Source organism: Hirsutella rhossiliensis, assembly GCF_020360975.1.
Source record: "Hirsutella rhossiliensis strain HR02 chromosome Unknown scaffold00001, whole genome shotgun sequence".
In the NCBI taxonomy this organism is placed as follows: domain Eukaryota; kingdom Fungi; phylum Ascomycota; class Sordariomycetes; order Hypocreales; family Ophiocordycipitaceae; genus Hirsutella; species Hirsutella rhossiliensis.
The window spans coordinates 4,401,235-4,419,359 of record NW_025408667.1 but is presented as its reverse complement, the minus strand read 5'-3'; the positions used below and the strand labels follow the sequence as shown (position 1 = coordinate 4,419,359).

The 18,125-nt window shown below is 58.9% G+C and overlaps 1 protein-coding gene across 1 annotated transcript; it reads right to left on the bottom strand.

Annotated features, from left to right (window-relative positions):
• Window positions 1-14,474: 14,474 nt before the first annotated feature.
• Window positions 14,475-17,339, bottom strand: HRG_00578 (centromere/kinetochore zw10 domain-containing protein; the record flags this gene model as incomplete). Its single annotated transcript, XM_044859049.1, has 5 exons — window positions 14,475-15,210; window positions 15,293-16,466; window positions 16,566-16,745; window positions 16,806-17,124; window positions 17,181-17,339. The coding sequence occupies 5 exons, from the start codon at window positions 17,337-17,339 to the stop codon at window positions 14,475-14,477; spliced, it is 2,568 nt and encodes an 855-aa protein (XP_044725449.1).
• Between the last annotated feature and the right edge of the window lie 786 nt (window positions 17,340-18,125).

Below are 18,125 nucleotides of genomic sequence, written 5' to 3'. Positions count from 1 at the left end.
CGCAGAGCCGCAGCAGATGGGGTGCAGCTGCCCGAAGGAGCTGGCAATGCTGGCAGACGACGACTGACTGTTGGTCACAAGGAGCGAAGCGCGGCGGGGCGCGACGTGACGCGGGCGTCTTGGGAGCAGTGAGTCGCGGAGTCCAAGGACGGGCCTTTGCAAGTGTTGGAGGGAGTTTGGGGGTGAGAGGAGACTGGCAATGGGATTCGAGGACGGGCGAGGGTTCAAGTATGCAATAGGGAGGAACGGCGAACGAAGGTGGTTTTTGACAAGACGGGCAGTGGCAGGTTTAGGCTAGCCCAGACTGTAGGCAAGGTACCTACTGCGAGGGCCAGTCCGTCCCTCTGAGAGTTAAGGTACAGGGGGGGTGTGGCCTGCGAGACTGCTGGGGGGGGCCCTGTCTGGGGGGTACGTCTAAAAAGCCTCTTGGGGGCGGTCGCTGGCAGATGGAGGCCCAGGGCAGCGGGACCGAAACAGGGCCGCATTGCAGACGGCCGACGGTCGAGCTTCTCACAGCTTTTCATCTGGCCTGACTGGCCGCAAAGGACTGATTCCGCCAGGAGGATACGGGCAGTCCAGCAGCGAGGCCGGACCTTAGGGAGAGAGGAGGGCGGGGCGGGGGGGGGTTTCTTCGGCCTAGAAAAGAGACGGAGAGGGAGGGCGTGTGGAAGAGGGCCCTTGCAGCGCCAATGGTGGCTGTTGGGCCTTCTTGTCACTACTGCACTTTTGTACAGTGTCTTGGGCTGCTGCATGGGCGGAGAACAGCGGTCGCATGTTGAGAGGTACCATCTGAGTTGCACATGCGCGCAACCGGATGCAGAGATGAGACGATTCACAGTCGATGTTGATGCTCTTCTGCAGCAGTACTGTAAGAATGGTGATGAAAGAATACCTACTGTATCTACTACTCCGTAAGTACTGTAGAAAAGAAAGAGGTGACTGCCCTCTGGCATGCCTGGGACGATGCGTAGCAGACAGGGCTGCTCAGGTACCAGTACCCAGGGTTGGTATTCGTACCAGGTACTGTGTCAGGTTGCTGCCAGAAGAGCAGAGCCGAGACGGGGTCCCTCCAGCACGACAAGGGGCAACGAGAGAAGGAAAAAGCAAGCTGTCGCTGTCAGAGACGATGACGGCGTCACCTTGGGATTCCAACCGACGCCTCGACTCTAGCGCACCCGCATCTTGGGGGCCACCCAGTACATGCCGTGCGGTGGCCTGCCGCCGTGGCTTGCATGTACAGCGTGTCTCTCTCCGAGACGATGAGCAATGCTAATTAGTACCTGTGCCCTCGATGCTCAAATCCGTCCAAGGCTTTGGAGTACCTACAGTACAATGAGCATGCCAAAGCAAATTGCCTGAGCTGCGTCACCACTCAAACGTTGCCTGCTACCTAACTCATGTACCCTACGTCAGAAGCGTGCTTGCAGCCGCGAGGTATGCAAGTAGGCCAAAATCCTCCGCATGGCGCCCAAGGCAGAAAGGCAGAAGGGCAGAAAAGGGACCAGCACTGCAATTGCGTAGGTCAGGTACCTGTACAGCACATCTTGTAAGGGTTGGTTGGCTGCCGTTGGGGGCGCAATATCTGGTGCTTGCTGACCGACAAGTCACAGTACCTACCCCCCGTGCTATACTGTACGACGTGCCCAGGCTGGCGCAGCAGGTCCACCGAGGTGACTTCCCAAACCGGTAGGCACCGACATCCACCCGCGTGCAGGAGGCATGACGACAGAAAGAAAAGAGGCCAAGATAAAAATAAGCCTAGAAATGGCCCGCGACCCAGGGCTAATAATACACACACGTACCATACTTACATGCTACTTACTGTACATGCTACCGTGAGTGTTCATGGCACGACAACCCGAGTCCGGGTAGCCGGCACTCGACGGCGGCTGTCAGTCGTGTTGGGCCTTGGCAGACGGGCATGGATGGCGGCGTGTGAGTAGACACAAAGCAAGCAAGAACACAAAGGTCAACAGGACGCAGAGCAGCAGAGGATGAAAAGAACGAATGAATGGGCAACAAAGAACCCATGGCATGTCTGTTTTCCTATCCTATCCTACTCCCAGTCTAACCCTCGTTGCACGGCCCGCAAGATCCAAGCATGGCGGAACTGCCGGGGCGGGCGATTCTGCCAAAGATGTGACAGGTTCGGGTGGGATAAGCAATGCAGCATGGCTTCCATGTGCCAATGGGTGCGAGCAGGCACGCTGCCATCCAACAGAGGCTCGACTATCCCATCCGTCACACGGCATTGGGGCGATTCTTTTGTCTGCGCTAGGCCTTTGTATTTTTCTGTCTTTCCGCTTAAGAGTCTACGCCCCCTTTGGCCCCGTCTCTTTGATCCTGACAGTTAAGCGAGGAGGAGAAAAAAAAGTAGAAAAAAGGGATCGGCTACTTCGTCCTGGCCCCGAGTCTAGCAGCTCATGTCAGGGTCTCATCCGTCTGTGCGCCCATCAGGGTCGCCTCTGAATATTGCGACATTGTTGCTATGAGCATCGGAATACAAGAGAGAGGGGGAAACAGACCAAGGGGCGAATAGGGACCTTGAAATTTTTCTCCAAACCCCCTCCCCCTTTTCCCCCTGCTCCCCGCCCCGCGAAAGAGAAACGCCCCCTCCGCGAACGGGAAATAGAAAGGGGTGGAAGGGGGTTCGGCGGGGAAAGAGGGGAATGGAAGACACCGAAGAAAGAAGAAGAATCCTCTAGCGAGGCAGATTGATCAGCGGCAAGAAAAATAAAGGGAGGCCCACCGACTGACCAACTGCATCAGGGGCCAGGGCCGAGCAGGCATGGCCAAGGAAAACCGACAAGAACACAACCAGCACAAGGCAGGGGAATGGAGATTGCATCAAACAAAGACACATGGCATGGTGATGAAAAATATGGCATGCCAATCTGTTTATCAGATGGGACACGCAGCCAACCTGCATCGTTTCGTCGCGGGCCTCGCGGCCAACGCCAGGTCTCTCTCACCAGCACTCTGGTGATACCAAACAGGAGTTTGTGTCCGTAGAATCATGGGATTGATTACCTATACAATCTTTGCTGGCGGGAGTGGGCCAACGGAAACCCCCTACTCGCCAATACGTCCATTACTCGTGCTGGGCCGCACAGGCTGCCGGAGAGGCAGAGCTTACTCGCCAGGCAAGGTCTCGGAAGTTGTTTCGAGCTTTCTCCAAGTTCGCCAAGGGCTCGCCCGCAAAACAGCCAACCACACACTCGGCGGCGGCGTCTTGGCCCGTCCGAGAAGATGGAAAACATGGATTCGCTGTGCATGCAGTGTCGCGATGCCTCTCCCAAGCAAGGTTCCTACACGCATCATTGAGGTCGGCACATTTCGTACGAAGTAGGTACCCGCCCATTCGGTACCCGCCCATTCCCACCCGCATACCTGTACAGGAACTGTAGGAAAAACCCACCAGTCACCGACCTCGGCGCTTAATCCGTTGCTGCCAACCAAGCAGCCGAGGCTTCCTCCGCGGGCGTGGCGTGCCACCGAGGCTTGGACCAAGCTTTTAGCATCGCGGTCCGTCTCCTTTCCTCTCATCCAAAGGGAGGGGGGGCTGCAGATCGCAAGTGGCCACCGATCTGCGCGATCATTTCGATGTGACTTACACCCCCTCCCTCTGCACCATCTTGTCCACCGATCCTGGGCGTCTTGTTGGAGACGGCCATGACGTGTCGTGTCGGTGAACAAAGTCAAACGTCGCGTGCCCTCGTCGGCCCGTCCACGTCACTGGCGGTCAGCTTGGGCCTCGGACTCGAGGCCCCGTCTGTGTCCGTGATGGTCCTCGAGGGGTGGCACCACGACGCCACGCCTGTGCGCGTCGACAAGACGGGAGAGAGTGAGCGCGAGAGAGAGGTCGGACCCATGCGACAAGGCGGCCCTTTGCGCCGAGGGGATTGGAGTCGTTCAATTCAACAAGGGCCGCCACAGTCTCGGAGAATCGTATTTGCCGAACCCTGCGTGCAGTCAGTCCACGAACCACCACGTCCCCACCGATGCACTACCATGGTACTGTACAGTACTTTTATTACTTGCACAGTCGCATACTGTACGCGCGAATGCCGCTGTGCGTGTGTGCCATCATCGAGGCCGTTCCTTGCCCTTGGCTCGCCCGGGTTAGCCTTGGAGGGCCCTTGGGTTGTTGTGCCAGGAACGTCAAGATGGCGCATCGGTGCGAGTACGGGGTACATGTGCGAATCATGGAGATTGCGGGGGCCGCCTGCATGGTTGAACTGCTTGAGGTTTGTAAACAAGCAACCGACGCGTGCAGGGACATGTCGTCTTTGACATGCACTGTCAAACTTGCTGGGAGAGGATTGTCCGGCACGCGATGCGCCTGTTGACGCGGTAGCAGCAGGCGGTCTGTGGATGATGACGCCCAAGACGCGTCGACATGCGTAGCGTCAAGGATGAACTGGCCGAGCACCTGGCCGTCGTGAGTTTTGACTTTGCACCAAGGTTTCTCTGTCCTCTGATTGCGTTGTCCAGCCACGAGGCCACGGGGGTGTCGTTAACCGTGCGTCTGCAGAGCATCAGGTCGGTCGTGCTTGGTGGTGAGGCCGACTGTGACTGTACACAATCCGGCACGTGACGCTTGGCAGCACCCAACGCCCCTGCTGTTCCTGCTCAGTTAAACATTATCCGCTTTGCGGCTGAAAAGCCTCTGTGTTCCCAACGGAGCCAGAAGCTTCACAGAAGCAAAGCACTCAAATAGAGACAAATGGGGGGCGCTATCTCTCCAATAGCTTTCCAAGATGCAGAGACGGAGGTAGACGTGGAGAGTCCACTAACTAGGTACCTACAGTACCTACCTAGGTAGGTACTTGCCTAGGGACTTACCGAGTCTGTTTCGGTCAATCCAATGAAAGGGATGAGTCACCGAGCGAAGTAGTGTTGCTTCACCGCATTTCCGCTTGCTTACCTCATCTTCTCGAGCTGTGCCGGGCCTCATATGTACCGATACTCTTACGAAGTGGCGACGTCACCGGGGTTTGGAGGTACAGAGGTGCCTGGCACTTACAGCCCGTTCCTGCCACTGCCGAGCAGCGGTGGAAATTCAGTCGTCGTAAGAGTTTGCAGCCGACTTGGAGCTTGGCACGAGAAAAGAAACGATGACCCTCGAGTGCGTTCCCAAGCCGTCATTCGTCTGAGCAGTGGCCGCCATCATACTGGCATCCTCCCCAGGGCCACGATGGCGTCTCCCCGAGTGATGGGTGGTCTCATCTGCAAGGCGTTGGTCAGCCCCGACCTGCGCGTTGGCCTCAGGCCGGTCCCATCGAAGCACCCATCCTCATTGGCACCGGCGGGCTCCGCCCTTGTGTCGTCAGCATGCTGCAATTTTCTTTGTTCTCACCTTTTCTCTCTCTTCCCCCTTGCGACGGCGCGGGGTCGACAAAAGTGCACAAGGGGGCTGCGAGGCCAACGTTGGGCACGCGAAGGCATTCGACCTGGAGCACTTTCACCGACATTTGGCGATTCGCGCCCAGCAGCGTCAGGTGGCCGCGACAGATGACGGGCTCAGCACCTCCTTGGCAGTCAATCTCAGATGCGGTGACGCCGACGAGAATGGGGACCGCTGGAGACGCATACGCCTACGCTCACGCCTACGCTCACGCCCTCCCTCGCCCACGCGCTAGAAGAAATGGGAACATTCGGCCAGGTACTCGGCACTGTACTGTACCTATCAATAGCTGGATCCGGCAAGCTGGGCCACTTTGAATGGCTGCCGCCCCGGACGATGCGCGCCATGACGTCCCTCGCCCACGCTGCGGCCAATCGGCGGGAGCGTGTATTTTGCCGACGTGCGTGCAGCCCTACGCATGTATGCACTCGGCTTTGGGGTCTATTGAGGGGTTTCCGAGAGAGGTCCAGGAGGAGCCAAAGCCCATGAGTTCTCTCCCGCGGCATGAGCTGGACAGGACTGACGCTTCCATATGCGCCCCCATCCCTGCACCGGATCAACAGCTAAGCATTGGACGCTCTCGTCTCGGTCAGGGCCACTCACGCGGCTGCGTCGTCGCAAGGGGCATGGAACCGAAGCATGAGCAATGCGGAACCGCCTCCCGGTCGCACGGCGGCGACGCGATGCCGGTACGCCGTCTGATTCCGACCCTGTCCTCGGGCGAGGGACAACCTGACAATCAAACCTGATTGCCGAGTGGTGCTTCGATCCACCGTGACGTATCCCATGCATGCATGCACGCAAGTCTCTTCTACGGCGCACGGCGCAGAGATTCTGCATACAAAGTGAGCAGATATGGCTGCCCGACGAATGCACATGACAGACCCTGCCACGGCAGGCAGAGAGACTGGTTTCCAGAAGGACGGATTTGGTGCCTAAAACTGCGTTCCGTCCAAGTACCAACAACACCCTTTGCACCCTGAGAGCATGTTCGCTGAGTCGAGTCATGGCACAGACCATCAGATATTGCGTGACAGGATGGGCGCGCAGGCGCACAAGACCACGCCCGTGATGGACCGGTGACTGCTGTTGTGGCCAACTTGCGGCTTGGCTCGCCTACTGCGACTTCTTGGCTCTGCTCTTGACACGCGTTTGTTCCGCGCTCCTCGAAACCGCCTATATCATGCGTCTACTTCGCTTGCCATGTCGCGGTTGATTGGCAGTCGTCCGCTATGGCCATCTCGTGGGACCATGGTAAACACTGATTCGCCATTGTCGCGCCTCGTGACCTTTGGTGGCCGAGGCTGCAGCTGTGACGGGGCGTCCTTTCCTGTGCCAATTGGTCGTGTTTCTTTCCTTTCCCCGGCCTTTGGAAACGCGTCAACGTGGTGCCCAGTCGCGGAGCTCCCTAGCCTTCTGTCTCAGTCTCTAAGTCGCCCGACACGGACGATTGGTGACCTGGGCTGTCAGCGCACGACATGACTTTCCCCGTTGGCCTTTTGTCAGCGTCGCATCTGATGCGAGAGAAATCGGAGATTTCCTCCAGGCCCCGACACCATCCACGGACGCCCTCCTGGGCCAAGCTCATGGCGCTGGAAGGATGGGAAGGCGTACACCTATCGATGGACGGCACGTGGATCTTGGGCCCTGCACGATCCGCCAGGGAAGTGGCCGAGCCACCCGAGCCGGGACACATGCACAATTGCGGCTCTACCACTACGTGACATGACCCTCGGATGGCGCCAAGGAACGGTTCAAACAGTTCTTCGGACTGCCGTACGGCGTATGATGTCAAGGGACGACCAAGCACTCCCTCTCAGCTCCGGCTCCAAGTCCAGACTCACCTTGATGGCTCGACATGCAGGTTCCTTTCACTTGAGCCCTGCTCTTTGGTCGACGGTATGCTTGATTCGTCCTAGCCGGGTTTCGTTGAGGCTCGAGTGAGTCAGAATTCGGATCTGCAGAGGGATGAGGGACCGCAGACGGAGGAGGGATCAGTCCTTTGGCCGCCCTCGACGGATGTACGCGAGCCGGGCGCCGCATCCGCCCTCCACGGTCCGACGCGCCAGCCGGGACCGCCCTCGGCACCGACACGACATGCTAAGCTACAAGACCATGCCGTTTCTGGGCTCGGCTGACGTACGGCAGTATACACGCTGGCGGTCCATGCACCGAATGCAGGGCACTCAAGCCACTCAAGGGGCCTTGCTTTTCCCGTGGACGATGCCCTCGGTCACGGGCCGGAGGCTCGCCTTTCCCAATGACGACCGAGTCCACGAGACATCAACCTGCTTCGAGGAGTTAATATTGGAGCCTTGGGTGACGCCAGCGATGCAGATGGGCGCGTGACGGCTCTTGAATGGGAACAAGAGAATTCTAGGTGCGCAGCGGCAGCCAAATCCAGCCGGCTCGAGTTGTCGCCTCGTCGTCTTCGCTCTTTGAAGGAAATCGTTACCGAGTCCCAGGGTTCTATTGGTGAACCCGATGCAGCAGCGCATTGGTGGGCTGGTTGGTGTTGGAGAAGCAGCTGAGACAGGCCAAGCACAACGCTCTCGAGATGCTACCTACTCGGCTGCCGCAGTGATGGTTGGGCCAATATGGGTGGAACTGACGGTGCCCAAAGTCGATCACGCATGCGCCTCGATGTACCTGTACTGTACCTGTACTGAACGAGGACGACGCGTGGCCGCCGCAGCCGACGACGGGGGAACTGACGAGGCAGCCACGGCGGCATCATGGCCAGGTGGGTGTCGCACCGTGGCCACGCGAGGCGAACCAACGCAAGACCCTTCTTCCTCCTCCTCCTCTTTCAGCAAATGAGAGGGGAAAGAGGTCCAAGGTCGTTATGGTGCGGCGAATCTGGTGAACCAAGGTCGAGGCAGGCAAGACGACATGGGTTGGCGGCAGCCATGACTCGCATCTGCGGTGTTCCGATACCCTATTGCCTTGCAGCCGAGGCTTTCCCCCCTTCCGAGACCATTGTCGCTTTGTTTCATTCTGATATTTCCTTATTCCCGTCAATCTTTGCGGATGTCTCAGTGTGAAGCTGGCATTGGCAATAGCCGCCACCGGCCTCGGACTAGTTGGTCGACTACCGACTAACATCTCTGGCGTCCCGCGGCACGAACCCTTTTTTCTTTTCATCTCTCTCTCAGCCCCCCTCGGGCACAGACCATGCCAGTTCGTTGTGCCTGTCACGGCCAAGTCTCCTCCCCTCAGGTCTGTGCAGACCACGGTTCAATCTGGCGGCTGGGGTGGCATGGCGCAGCAGCTCCCCGAGATGCTGCTCCCTTCCATGCGCTCCTCCGTTGCCAACTCGGGCTACTTTTCAAAATCAGTCACGAGGTACCATTGGAACGAGGAGCCGCATGTTGGGCAGGGAGCCGAGAGGGGAGCGGAGCGGTATGAGTCCCATGGCACGGGCCGATGGAGGGCATGCAGGGTGGACGGTAGCAGCCACTACTGTACGTTGACGATCGGGCGGCCACTCTCGGTTGGGTTGGCTGGCAGTTGCCTATGGATCTTTGTCCATCCGCCCGAGAGCGGCGAGGACGACATACGAGGGGGGTTCAAGGAGACGGCGTGTACGAATGCTCACTCAATGCTTTGTGCCCTTGGTAGAGTGTGCTCACGGCAACCTTTTCATCTCTCCCTCTGACCGACTGTTGGTAGAAATCCTATTGGATTCGCTGGGCGGATGGGAGTCCTCCAAGGGAGACGCGAACAACACCCCGAATGCATGGCATGACAGGCTCATTGCGAAAGAGCATGTCTACTCATTCGTCATTGTCTCGTCTTTGCCATGTAGTATTGGTGCAGACAAATGGCAGCCTAGTAGCCAAAGGAGACGAAAGCAAAAAGAGAGAGGGAAGACGAGGAAAGCTAGGGGAGGAAGACGCTGGCTGGGGGCTAGTGGACTGCTCTCCATGGTTCGCCCCATGTTACTCACCCTTGCTTCTCCGACGAGACCATTATACGGGGGAGGGGAGGCGCTGCGAGGGGTTAGGCTGGGCTGTAAGTGAGTTGACTGTCTACGGGCGTACGTGTCTGACGTAGTTGATGTAAGTGTAAGTGTGATTGTGGGCGCGAGTGTGAGGGTGAGGGCGAGCAAGAGGATAGGGGGGGGAGTGTGCGGGACGCATGTAGGTCAGTCGTTTATGGACGCCTGCATGCATGTTATGTATGTATTACCCGCCTCCACGGGCAAAGGAGGGGGGGGGGGGCTTCTAGAAGACGTCGAAGGCTGGGGTCTGGGGTTGAATGCTGTTGCTGCTGATTGCTGGATATTGTACTGTCGGTATGCTCTGGAGACGCGGAGTTGTCCATGGCTATGCTTGCTCCGGCCGAGGACCATGCAAGCCTGTATCCAGCCGAGACACACCGAACAAAAGCTACGAATACACAGCACAATCTAATTATATGTGCGTCCATGGATGGCACACACCCACCCACCACGCTCTCTTGCTTCGGCCGAAACCAAAGTGAGCGAGCGCCCGAAGGGGAAGAAGAAACGAGGACAGGGCCTATTTGCTCCTCTCCCCGCCTCGGGGGCGGCCCCCGCGACGGGCTCTCACGTGGGCAGGCTGCTGATGTCGCGAGAGATTCGTGGCAGTTGATGGATGGACGGAAATAACAAGGGGGGGGGAGGAGGGGAAGAGACATACATACGCGGGGATCAACATGTACGGTCCGAGACACGCATTGCTCATTCTTGCTGGCCTGTTTGATGGTTCTTCTTTGCACTTGTATTTGGGTTCTGGCTATGAGTCGTTGGGATTGAGGGAGGGGGGTAGAAGGGGGGAGGGTGGACGGACTTGGCTGCTCTTTGTTCTGCGGCGGACCAGCCTTTCTTCTATACGCCCCCATCGACCTGAAGCCTCACTCTCTGTCTCCTGGAGCCAGAGGAGGCGAGCGCAAGGAAAGGGCGGAGCTCAAGGTCGTCGTGGCCACGTGCTAACCTGCCTCGTCCAGCCCTCCTCTTCCTCCTCGTCCGCCTCCTCCTCCTCCTCGTGCACCGTCGTCATCCCCCTCCTACCTTTCCCTGCAGATCGCGGCTCACTCGTCCCGCCAACGCCCGCCATACACACACGCAAAACTCTCCGAGATGCCGCCATATCCCGGCGCCCCGGGACCACCAGGCCTCAGTCGGGGGTGCAGGCCGGGATAAAGCCATCCGCGCGGGCACGCAACTCCCCAGGCGCCGTGTCTTCGTCCCGGCCCCGAGGAGAGGAAGAGGCTCGTATCTGTTGCCGGCGCAAGGCTTCCCCGGAGACTGGGGCATCTTGTGGCCCCTTCTCGGGGCGCACCAGCCCCCCCCCTTTTTTCCCGACCGAGTCATGGCTCTCTTCTTCTCTCGGTTCCCGGTGGCCGTCGCGTTGCCTTGGGGTGTTGAAACGGTCGACTTCCCGGGTCCCGCCATGTTTTAAGGCGGAGCTCGGAGCGCGTCGGCGAGTATCCGTCGGCTTCGAGGTCCTTTGGTCCTCGTCCATCGTCGTCGTCGCGGCTCTCGCTTTATGATCTTGGACATCACGGGGCCGGCCGCCTCTTGACAGCGGGCTGCAGAGACGCTACAGAGCACGGCGGAACCGCCCATGCCGCTCCAGACATGATTGCCGCCAATCCCTCCCCGTCAAGGGGCAAAAGCACAGGACCAAGTGGTGTGATCCGAAGCACCGAACCCCCTTTCAAGAGTGTGCTCCAAGGTCAAGTAAACGCGTCCTCCCCCTATTCGGAAAGACAGGGCTATCCCCGAGATGATCAGCGACGGTTCCCGCTGAGCGCGTCCGGGCCGGCCGGCGCCCCCGAACATCCGCCCGGGTCGACACCGGCGAGTCATTCGCGGTCCAAGGCGGCGCCGCGGAAGGGGGCTCTCGCGCTGGCCAGCATGGCGGATGGGGTGGGCAGGGCGAGGTCCCGTCATGTCACGGCCGCTGCTCCGGGGTGCTGGAAGGGGGCGCATGCCTGTCTTCAATGCCTTCTTCGTCAGGAGATGGACTCCCAGGGGCCGCCTCGCATCCTGGCCGCAGGAAGAGGGGGCTCCAGGGACAAGCAGCAGACGGTGAACCCACAAGCTATCTGGCGGGCTTTTCACTCGTCCACCGTCGTCGCTACGAGGCCTGGTCGCAGGTCTTCCAAGGCCGCAACGCCACCCGTTCCCGTTTCGTCTTGTGCACGTTACTATTCACCCCCGTTTCCCAGCCTTTCAAGGACGGCGCAGAGACTTGTCAGCCGATAATAGGGTGAATATAACTGATAGAACTTTAATTGGAGGGGGGAGGGAACCGGGTGTATAGGGAGAAGGGGAGTGGGCGTGAACTGAGTCAGGAGACGAGAAAAGGGTGGAGATGGAAACGAGGAGGGGGGAAACACACTCGTGCACGGAGATAGGAGCTTCGGGATTTCTTGGATGCCCGCTCGCTTTACTCAAAATGGGAAATGGCAACTTGACAGCGATAGCGTGGGACGAAGGGGGTGTGTCGAGGCCATTCCTTGGGTTTGCATAGTGATACAGAGTAGGTGATGGAGGGTAGTTGGGCGCTCCGGATCTGAGGTATAAGTCGTGATATATCGACATGTTAACCCACGACACGGCTCCTCTCACACGCCACGTACACAGATCTACCCGGGGACGAGAGTAGCATCATGGAGAGGATGGATGGACGTGAGATGCCACACCCTGAGTAAGCTTGATGCGTAGTCCCGTTCCCCGGTTTGGTCTCGTTTGCGCCTATTCCGGAAAACAAGCCGAGTAACGCACGTCCCCAAGCTCGCCAGGATAAGCTCAGACACACAGACTCTCATTCACTCCAGCAGACCGCCGCATACGAGCACAGGTAGCCACACCGACCAAGCACAATGGGGGGCTTGTTCTTGGAGGACAAAGGGGAAATAGCCAGCCATGGGGGCGCTGGACACACACCCTCTCCTCCCGATCTGGCGGCTCAGTCCAGGGTTCATGCTCCTCTCGAACGACAGGCGTGCTTGTCTCGTCGCAAAAAGGCAGAGGCCGACGTATCCGGAGTCAACTGACATGCGCAGACACTTATATATAGCCCCCACGGGTTTCACGCTCCACAGACGCCGTTGCGGTTGGAAGCCAAAATCCATGCCCTGGGTCCACCGAAGCCTGACAACACTCTGAAAAGAAACATGCCGTCCATTGAACTCGCCAGGAAGCTCGTCAGAAAGGAGAGTCAACCAGGAGGGGGAAGGGGGGGGGACAAACATGCTATACAGCACAAAGCCCATACAGCACAAAGCCCCGGCTCGTTTCTTCTTTCCCCGGTCTTCCACCCGCCTCTTCGAGAGCCCCTGGCCGCTTGACTCGCTCCCAGAGTGCCCCGGCCGACGGAGCAACAAGCCTCCCGCGCCGTCGTGCTGTGCGGCCTGACTCGTCACAGTAACCCCCCCGGTCGTTGCCACGCAGCTGAGTGAAATCATGCCTCCCAGTCGATAGCGTCTCCTTGTAAGTAGTTGTACATACACACGCCGCCCTTGTATTTATGCTTCTAACATTATTAAGTGGGCAATTCCTATATGCTCATCACCCGTCTCGCTCGCCCTTCTCTCCACCCGTTGCCTCGAGTCAGGACCACAAGGTCGGAGACGCGGGTGCGGAGAGACGACAGACGATGCCATCGCACACATACACGCTTGGACAGCACGTCTACAGCCAGGGCCAGCATCCATTCATTATACTGATGCTTCTGGTGGTGGATGGCGAAGGTGACGTTCAAGGACGCCAAGGCGTTTAGATCGTCGCGCGTCCCAGCCACAGGCGGGGCGACGATGCCGTTACAGGCAACGGACAAGACGCCGTCGCTCGGATTTCGCATAGACTGCTGTCTATGCGTGAGGGGGGAGAGTTGCACGGATCGTGGACGCGTATCGGCTGTCACGCATTGAGTTTCCTCGGGGAAAAGAGGAGACAGACAAACAGACAGCGACCCGAAATGGAAGCTGAGAAGGCAGAGCGAGAGTGTCAGCACGTCTCGAGCAAGTCATACCTCCCTCCCCCCTTCTGCTATTTCTTCCGCCAAACCATTCCCCCCCCTCCCCAGCCCACGCGTCTGCAGGCTCTCTTGTCCATCTCCACTCTCCTTATGAGCTCCCGGGGCGCGCCGCCCCCGCAAGCCCCGCGGAACCGTCATGTTTCACGCCCAGCGCTGTGGTCGATGCGGGCCTGGGGGAACCGCCACCGTCCCCTTGTCCGTCGGGCGAGTTATGGCTTATTCCCGTGTTCCTTGTTGGCTGGCTGCTGGCCACGTGGAAGGCAACGTGCCTGCCGCCGTGGCCTGCAGCCTGCGCCTCTGCCATGCCTCTTTTCAGTCCACCCGCGGGTCAGGGTTGCTCGTGCCCTCACTCTCTCACTCTCGGGTTGGCGTGAAGCCGAGTTGTGATGCTGCACGGTATGGGGCGTCAGAGCTGCTGGCCTCGGTCCTCGGGTTGCAGGAATAGTGCTGACGGGCGAGAGAGAGGGAGGGAGAAGAATAGAATATTTCGGGGAAAAACTATGGCAGAGAAACCACGACAGACCTCAGCTGCTGACCATGCGCGCCAGCTTTCCCACTTGGGATTGCGAGCCAGCAAAGTGTGTATGATTTTCTCCTACATTTGGCCGACGCTCCCCAACGCCCTCCCTCCATATCAACCCCCTCGTGTATCGTCCTCGTGAGCTGTTCTGCATGCATCTTCTTGCATACACGCTCCTGCATCTCCGTACAAGGGTGGTGGGTGGGGAGCGGATGACGACATGTGATTGAGGGAAGAGGAAACGTGATAATGGCAGTCCACCTGGCGCCAGCAAGCCATGAGGTTCGCTCCTCGGGGTAACGCCGCCCTCGACAATCGTCGCCGTCGCTTTCGGATATGAGCGGCATTCCAACCAGATCGGGTCTCCAGCCCGAGCCATTTCGTCGAGCGTGTTTGAGCAAGGCCAGGCAGTACGGTAATTCGCTTTGAAGATTCCGGGAGGGCAAAGGTTGAACGAGATGAAGTATTTGGGAATATCGAGGTTTCAACTGTTCAAGAAACCAGCCCCGCCTGCAGCGGACACGCCCAGGCGCCTCTAACGTCCCACCAACGGCTCTGGCTTGCTCTGAATCTCCTTGATCGTCTCTCTCGTCCGGGCATTGTCCTCAAAGCTGGCCCCGATGAGATCAATCACCTCCTCAGCTGAGAAATACAGGCTCAGCTCGCTGTCGCACCACAGGTACCTGACCTCATTGAGGTTGCTCTGGAGCACCTCGCCGAGATACTTGAGCCGCAGCCAGTGGGGTGCGTATTGCGCCGTCGTCGGCACCTCGTCGGCGCTGGGGTCCGCCGCGGCTCCCATTTTGCTGGGTAAGAACAGGTCGTCCAGCTCCGTCGCCGACGCGATGAGCTTGGCAATGCTGTACGCCTCTTCCTGCCCAATGGCAGACATATCGAGCACATCGCCAATGAGCCGCGTGGCCAACGCGTCAGCGAGAGAGCCGATGGCTTGGGACCAGACGGACCGCGCCAAGATGGGCTCCCAGGTGGCCGCCATTGTCCTGATGCGGGCCGTTCCCGCTTCGACAGCCGCTTCCATCTCGTCTTGCTGCATCAGGCTTTGCGAGCCTCCAAGGAGATCTTGCAGGACCGTCTTTTGAATGTTCATCTCATTGCCGTAGCTGCGGTTCGCAAAGTTTTGCAGCGTCTTGATGTCACTGTCTAGGCGCAGCATGTTGAGCGCGCGCGGCGTCAGGCCGTCGCGCAGCTTCCACGCAGATGAAAAATCGGCCAGCTTTTCGGCCATATACATGGCGTCGTTGTATAGAAACCTAAACCGGGACTATGTCAGTCTCGACTCCATCCCGCCGTGGTATAAGTTGGGCATGACGGCGATCCGAAGCTTAAGCTCACATGTTGCCGCCGACGTTCAGCGAGTAGTAATACGGCGAGATGGCCCTGAATAGGGCCAACGCAAATGTCGGCAGGCTAAAGAGGCCCGGGGCGGTCGCCGCAACCAGATCGTACTCGTTGCCCGCCTTGGTCAGAGCCGCGCCGTCTTCCAGGATGGCAAAAATGAGGTCGAGGACAGGCTCCGGCATGGAAGAGATGTGGTACGTCTCCTTAAGCACGAGCTCTCGCGTCTTCTGCCCCCGTTCTTGGGCGGATGCGCCTCGGGCCTTGTTCCCCTCGACGGCCGGTTCCGCGGTGGCATCTTCGTCGCCCCAGCCCCAAGCATCGGCGCTGTCGTCTTCCTCTCCCGCTGCAATCTTGGTTTCCTCGGCCGGCTTTTTGGCGTCATCGTCTTCGCCCCAGCCCCAAGCATCGGCGCCATCGTCCTCGCCTTTGGTGTGATCAGATGGGATCCCAGTCCGGGGGTCGGAGCCGGTGGCGTCCTGTGTGTCGCCATCGTCGTCGTCCCAGGCATCGCCCCAGCCCTCTCCCCAGTCGTTTATATCCGCAGTCGCGCCGGCGCCCGTCGTAACCAGTTCCTTGCCCTCAGTCAAGGACACCATGTGCCTCTCAACCTTCTCCACCGGCTTCGACTCGCCGATTCCTCTCGTGAGCCGCGTCCGGACAGTATCCAAAGCAGATTCTCTACACTTGTTGAGCCATGTCATATGGGCCTTGGAAGCCCATTCGATGAGCTCGTCGAGCCCGGTATACCCTTTTTCCTCCAGAGTCGCACCTAGGCCATTGGTGCGTCGAATCATGTTCTGGAAGCTTGCCATGTCGGTGAGAGAAGGCGGCACGGCAGGATTGAGCCACTGCTGGATCAGCCTGGGGACGACTTCGGCCATCATGATGCTGGACAGGGACCGAAGGAGGTCCGGCGGCAGCTTGTGGGCCAGGAAGACGAGCACTTTTTCCAGGTCCGAGATGAGGGCGTCGACCGAGGTTTCGGCTTGGCCGTGGAGCTCAAGAGAATCGGCTTCGGCCTTGACGGCTGGAACGGTGGATGCCGAGTTATTCATGCGGGGAGATACTATGGCAGCGTCCAGGTTGCGCCAAAGCTGCTCCATGCGCTCGTCCGTCTCCTTGTACGCTTTCAGTCCAATGACGGCATCGTTGAGGGTCATGTTGTCCTCTGCAGACCCAATCAGCGATTCGTTTTTGTTTCTCTCCGTTTCTCGACCGACTCGAATCCATAGCGACCGGAAGTGCGGCCAAGAATGCAAGAACTTACCATGAAGAGCATCATAGATGACGATTTTCCCAGCATCCATATCCACGCTAATCAGGGACTTCCAAATGTGGTTGAGCGTGTCGTGGACATGGGTTTTGAGCTCAAAAGACCTCAGGTCGAGGAGCCTCATTACCCGGCAGGACTTGCTTACACCAACCTGGTCAAGTGCTGTCCATGACTCTGAGATGTCCATAAGCGCATTGTCCAGGCGTGACATGTGGGTTTCGGGCAAGTACTCACGTTCGAGGAGTCGGAGCGAGTCGAGGACACGACGCTCATTCTTGGCCCTGTCGACGTTGCCCAACAGCCGGGCGACATTTTGTATCTTCTGGAGGACACTGTGAAGCTGCTGACTGTATTGGACCTCGCGGCAGAGAAAGTCGGCTCTGGCCTCTGCATTTTGGATGGCCTCGCCCGAGACTTGGGGCGCCTCGGCCTGGCGTATAATGTCGTTTGCGATTGTCTTTGAGCGTATGATATCGTCCTGAAGACTCTTTGCGTTTCTAACCCAAGAGCTCACATCGTCCTTGGTCTCTTGGTTTATGGTGTGGATCTGGGCCTGCAGAGAGGTAAGAGCAGGAACGAGGCCAAGGAGCTGGGGACGCGCCGCCGTACCTCGAGCTCGTTTTTTGTCGTGGCCAGGTCGCCGATGGCAGGCTCCAGGTCCGTTTCCGAGACGGGCGGCAACTCGGCGATGTTTTCGGGGAAATGGCCGTCGAGTGAGAAGGAGACGAGGGCGTCGCTGAGGCGGCGCGAGTCGACGGCCGCCGCCATGGCTGGCGGTCTGGCGGTCGGTGGTCGGGCGCAGTGGAGGAGGCGAGAGACGAGGTAGCTGTCGACGCGGGCGCAAAAGGCGGCGTGTCAGGTTTCGGTTGGCGGTGAGAGCGTTGGGTAAGCTTTGGGCAAACCAAGACGCTGCTGACCGGCAGATGATGGTTGTGCGTGATGCTGCAAGGTGCGGGCTGACGACCGAGACATGCCAAGCTGAAGCTGTCGACTCCGTCCTTTTATTCACTCCTCTGATGACGATGGCTGGCTGAAGTGCAACCATGCATGCACGAGGGCGGTCAGTGCGGTCTAGGGTAGGCTCGATGATTGTGTGTGTCATCTTACGTAACGCGATTGGCGATGCACGTCGCTCACCTCAAAGCCCGGCTGCAGCTGCTCGTAAGTGACGTACTCGCCTGCGATCCTGGCACAAAGGTGAGACTGACAGCAGGTAGCCACGAGCACCAGGGCCGGGGCCTCGGGTCTGGTCCCGGGGTTTGGCGCGCCAATGACGGCTTTAGGCTCCCCCTCCACGAGCGCTGCCGGGACAGGCACAGGTACCTACACGCTTTGTGCCCTGGAGTACAGAGGTAGGTACCCGCTAGGGGCGCCCAGCTGAAAGCCCTCGAGGCTTCAGTAGGTCACGTCAGCGCAGAGTGAGTGGAGGTGAGGCCTAACGAGGCCCGGTGGGTCAGGAGAATGACAATCGATAGGTGCAATCCAACCGAAATACCAACTCCGGTAACTTCATCATCGTCGTCGCCAGCCAACCGCATCCCTCCTCTTTGCCTG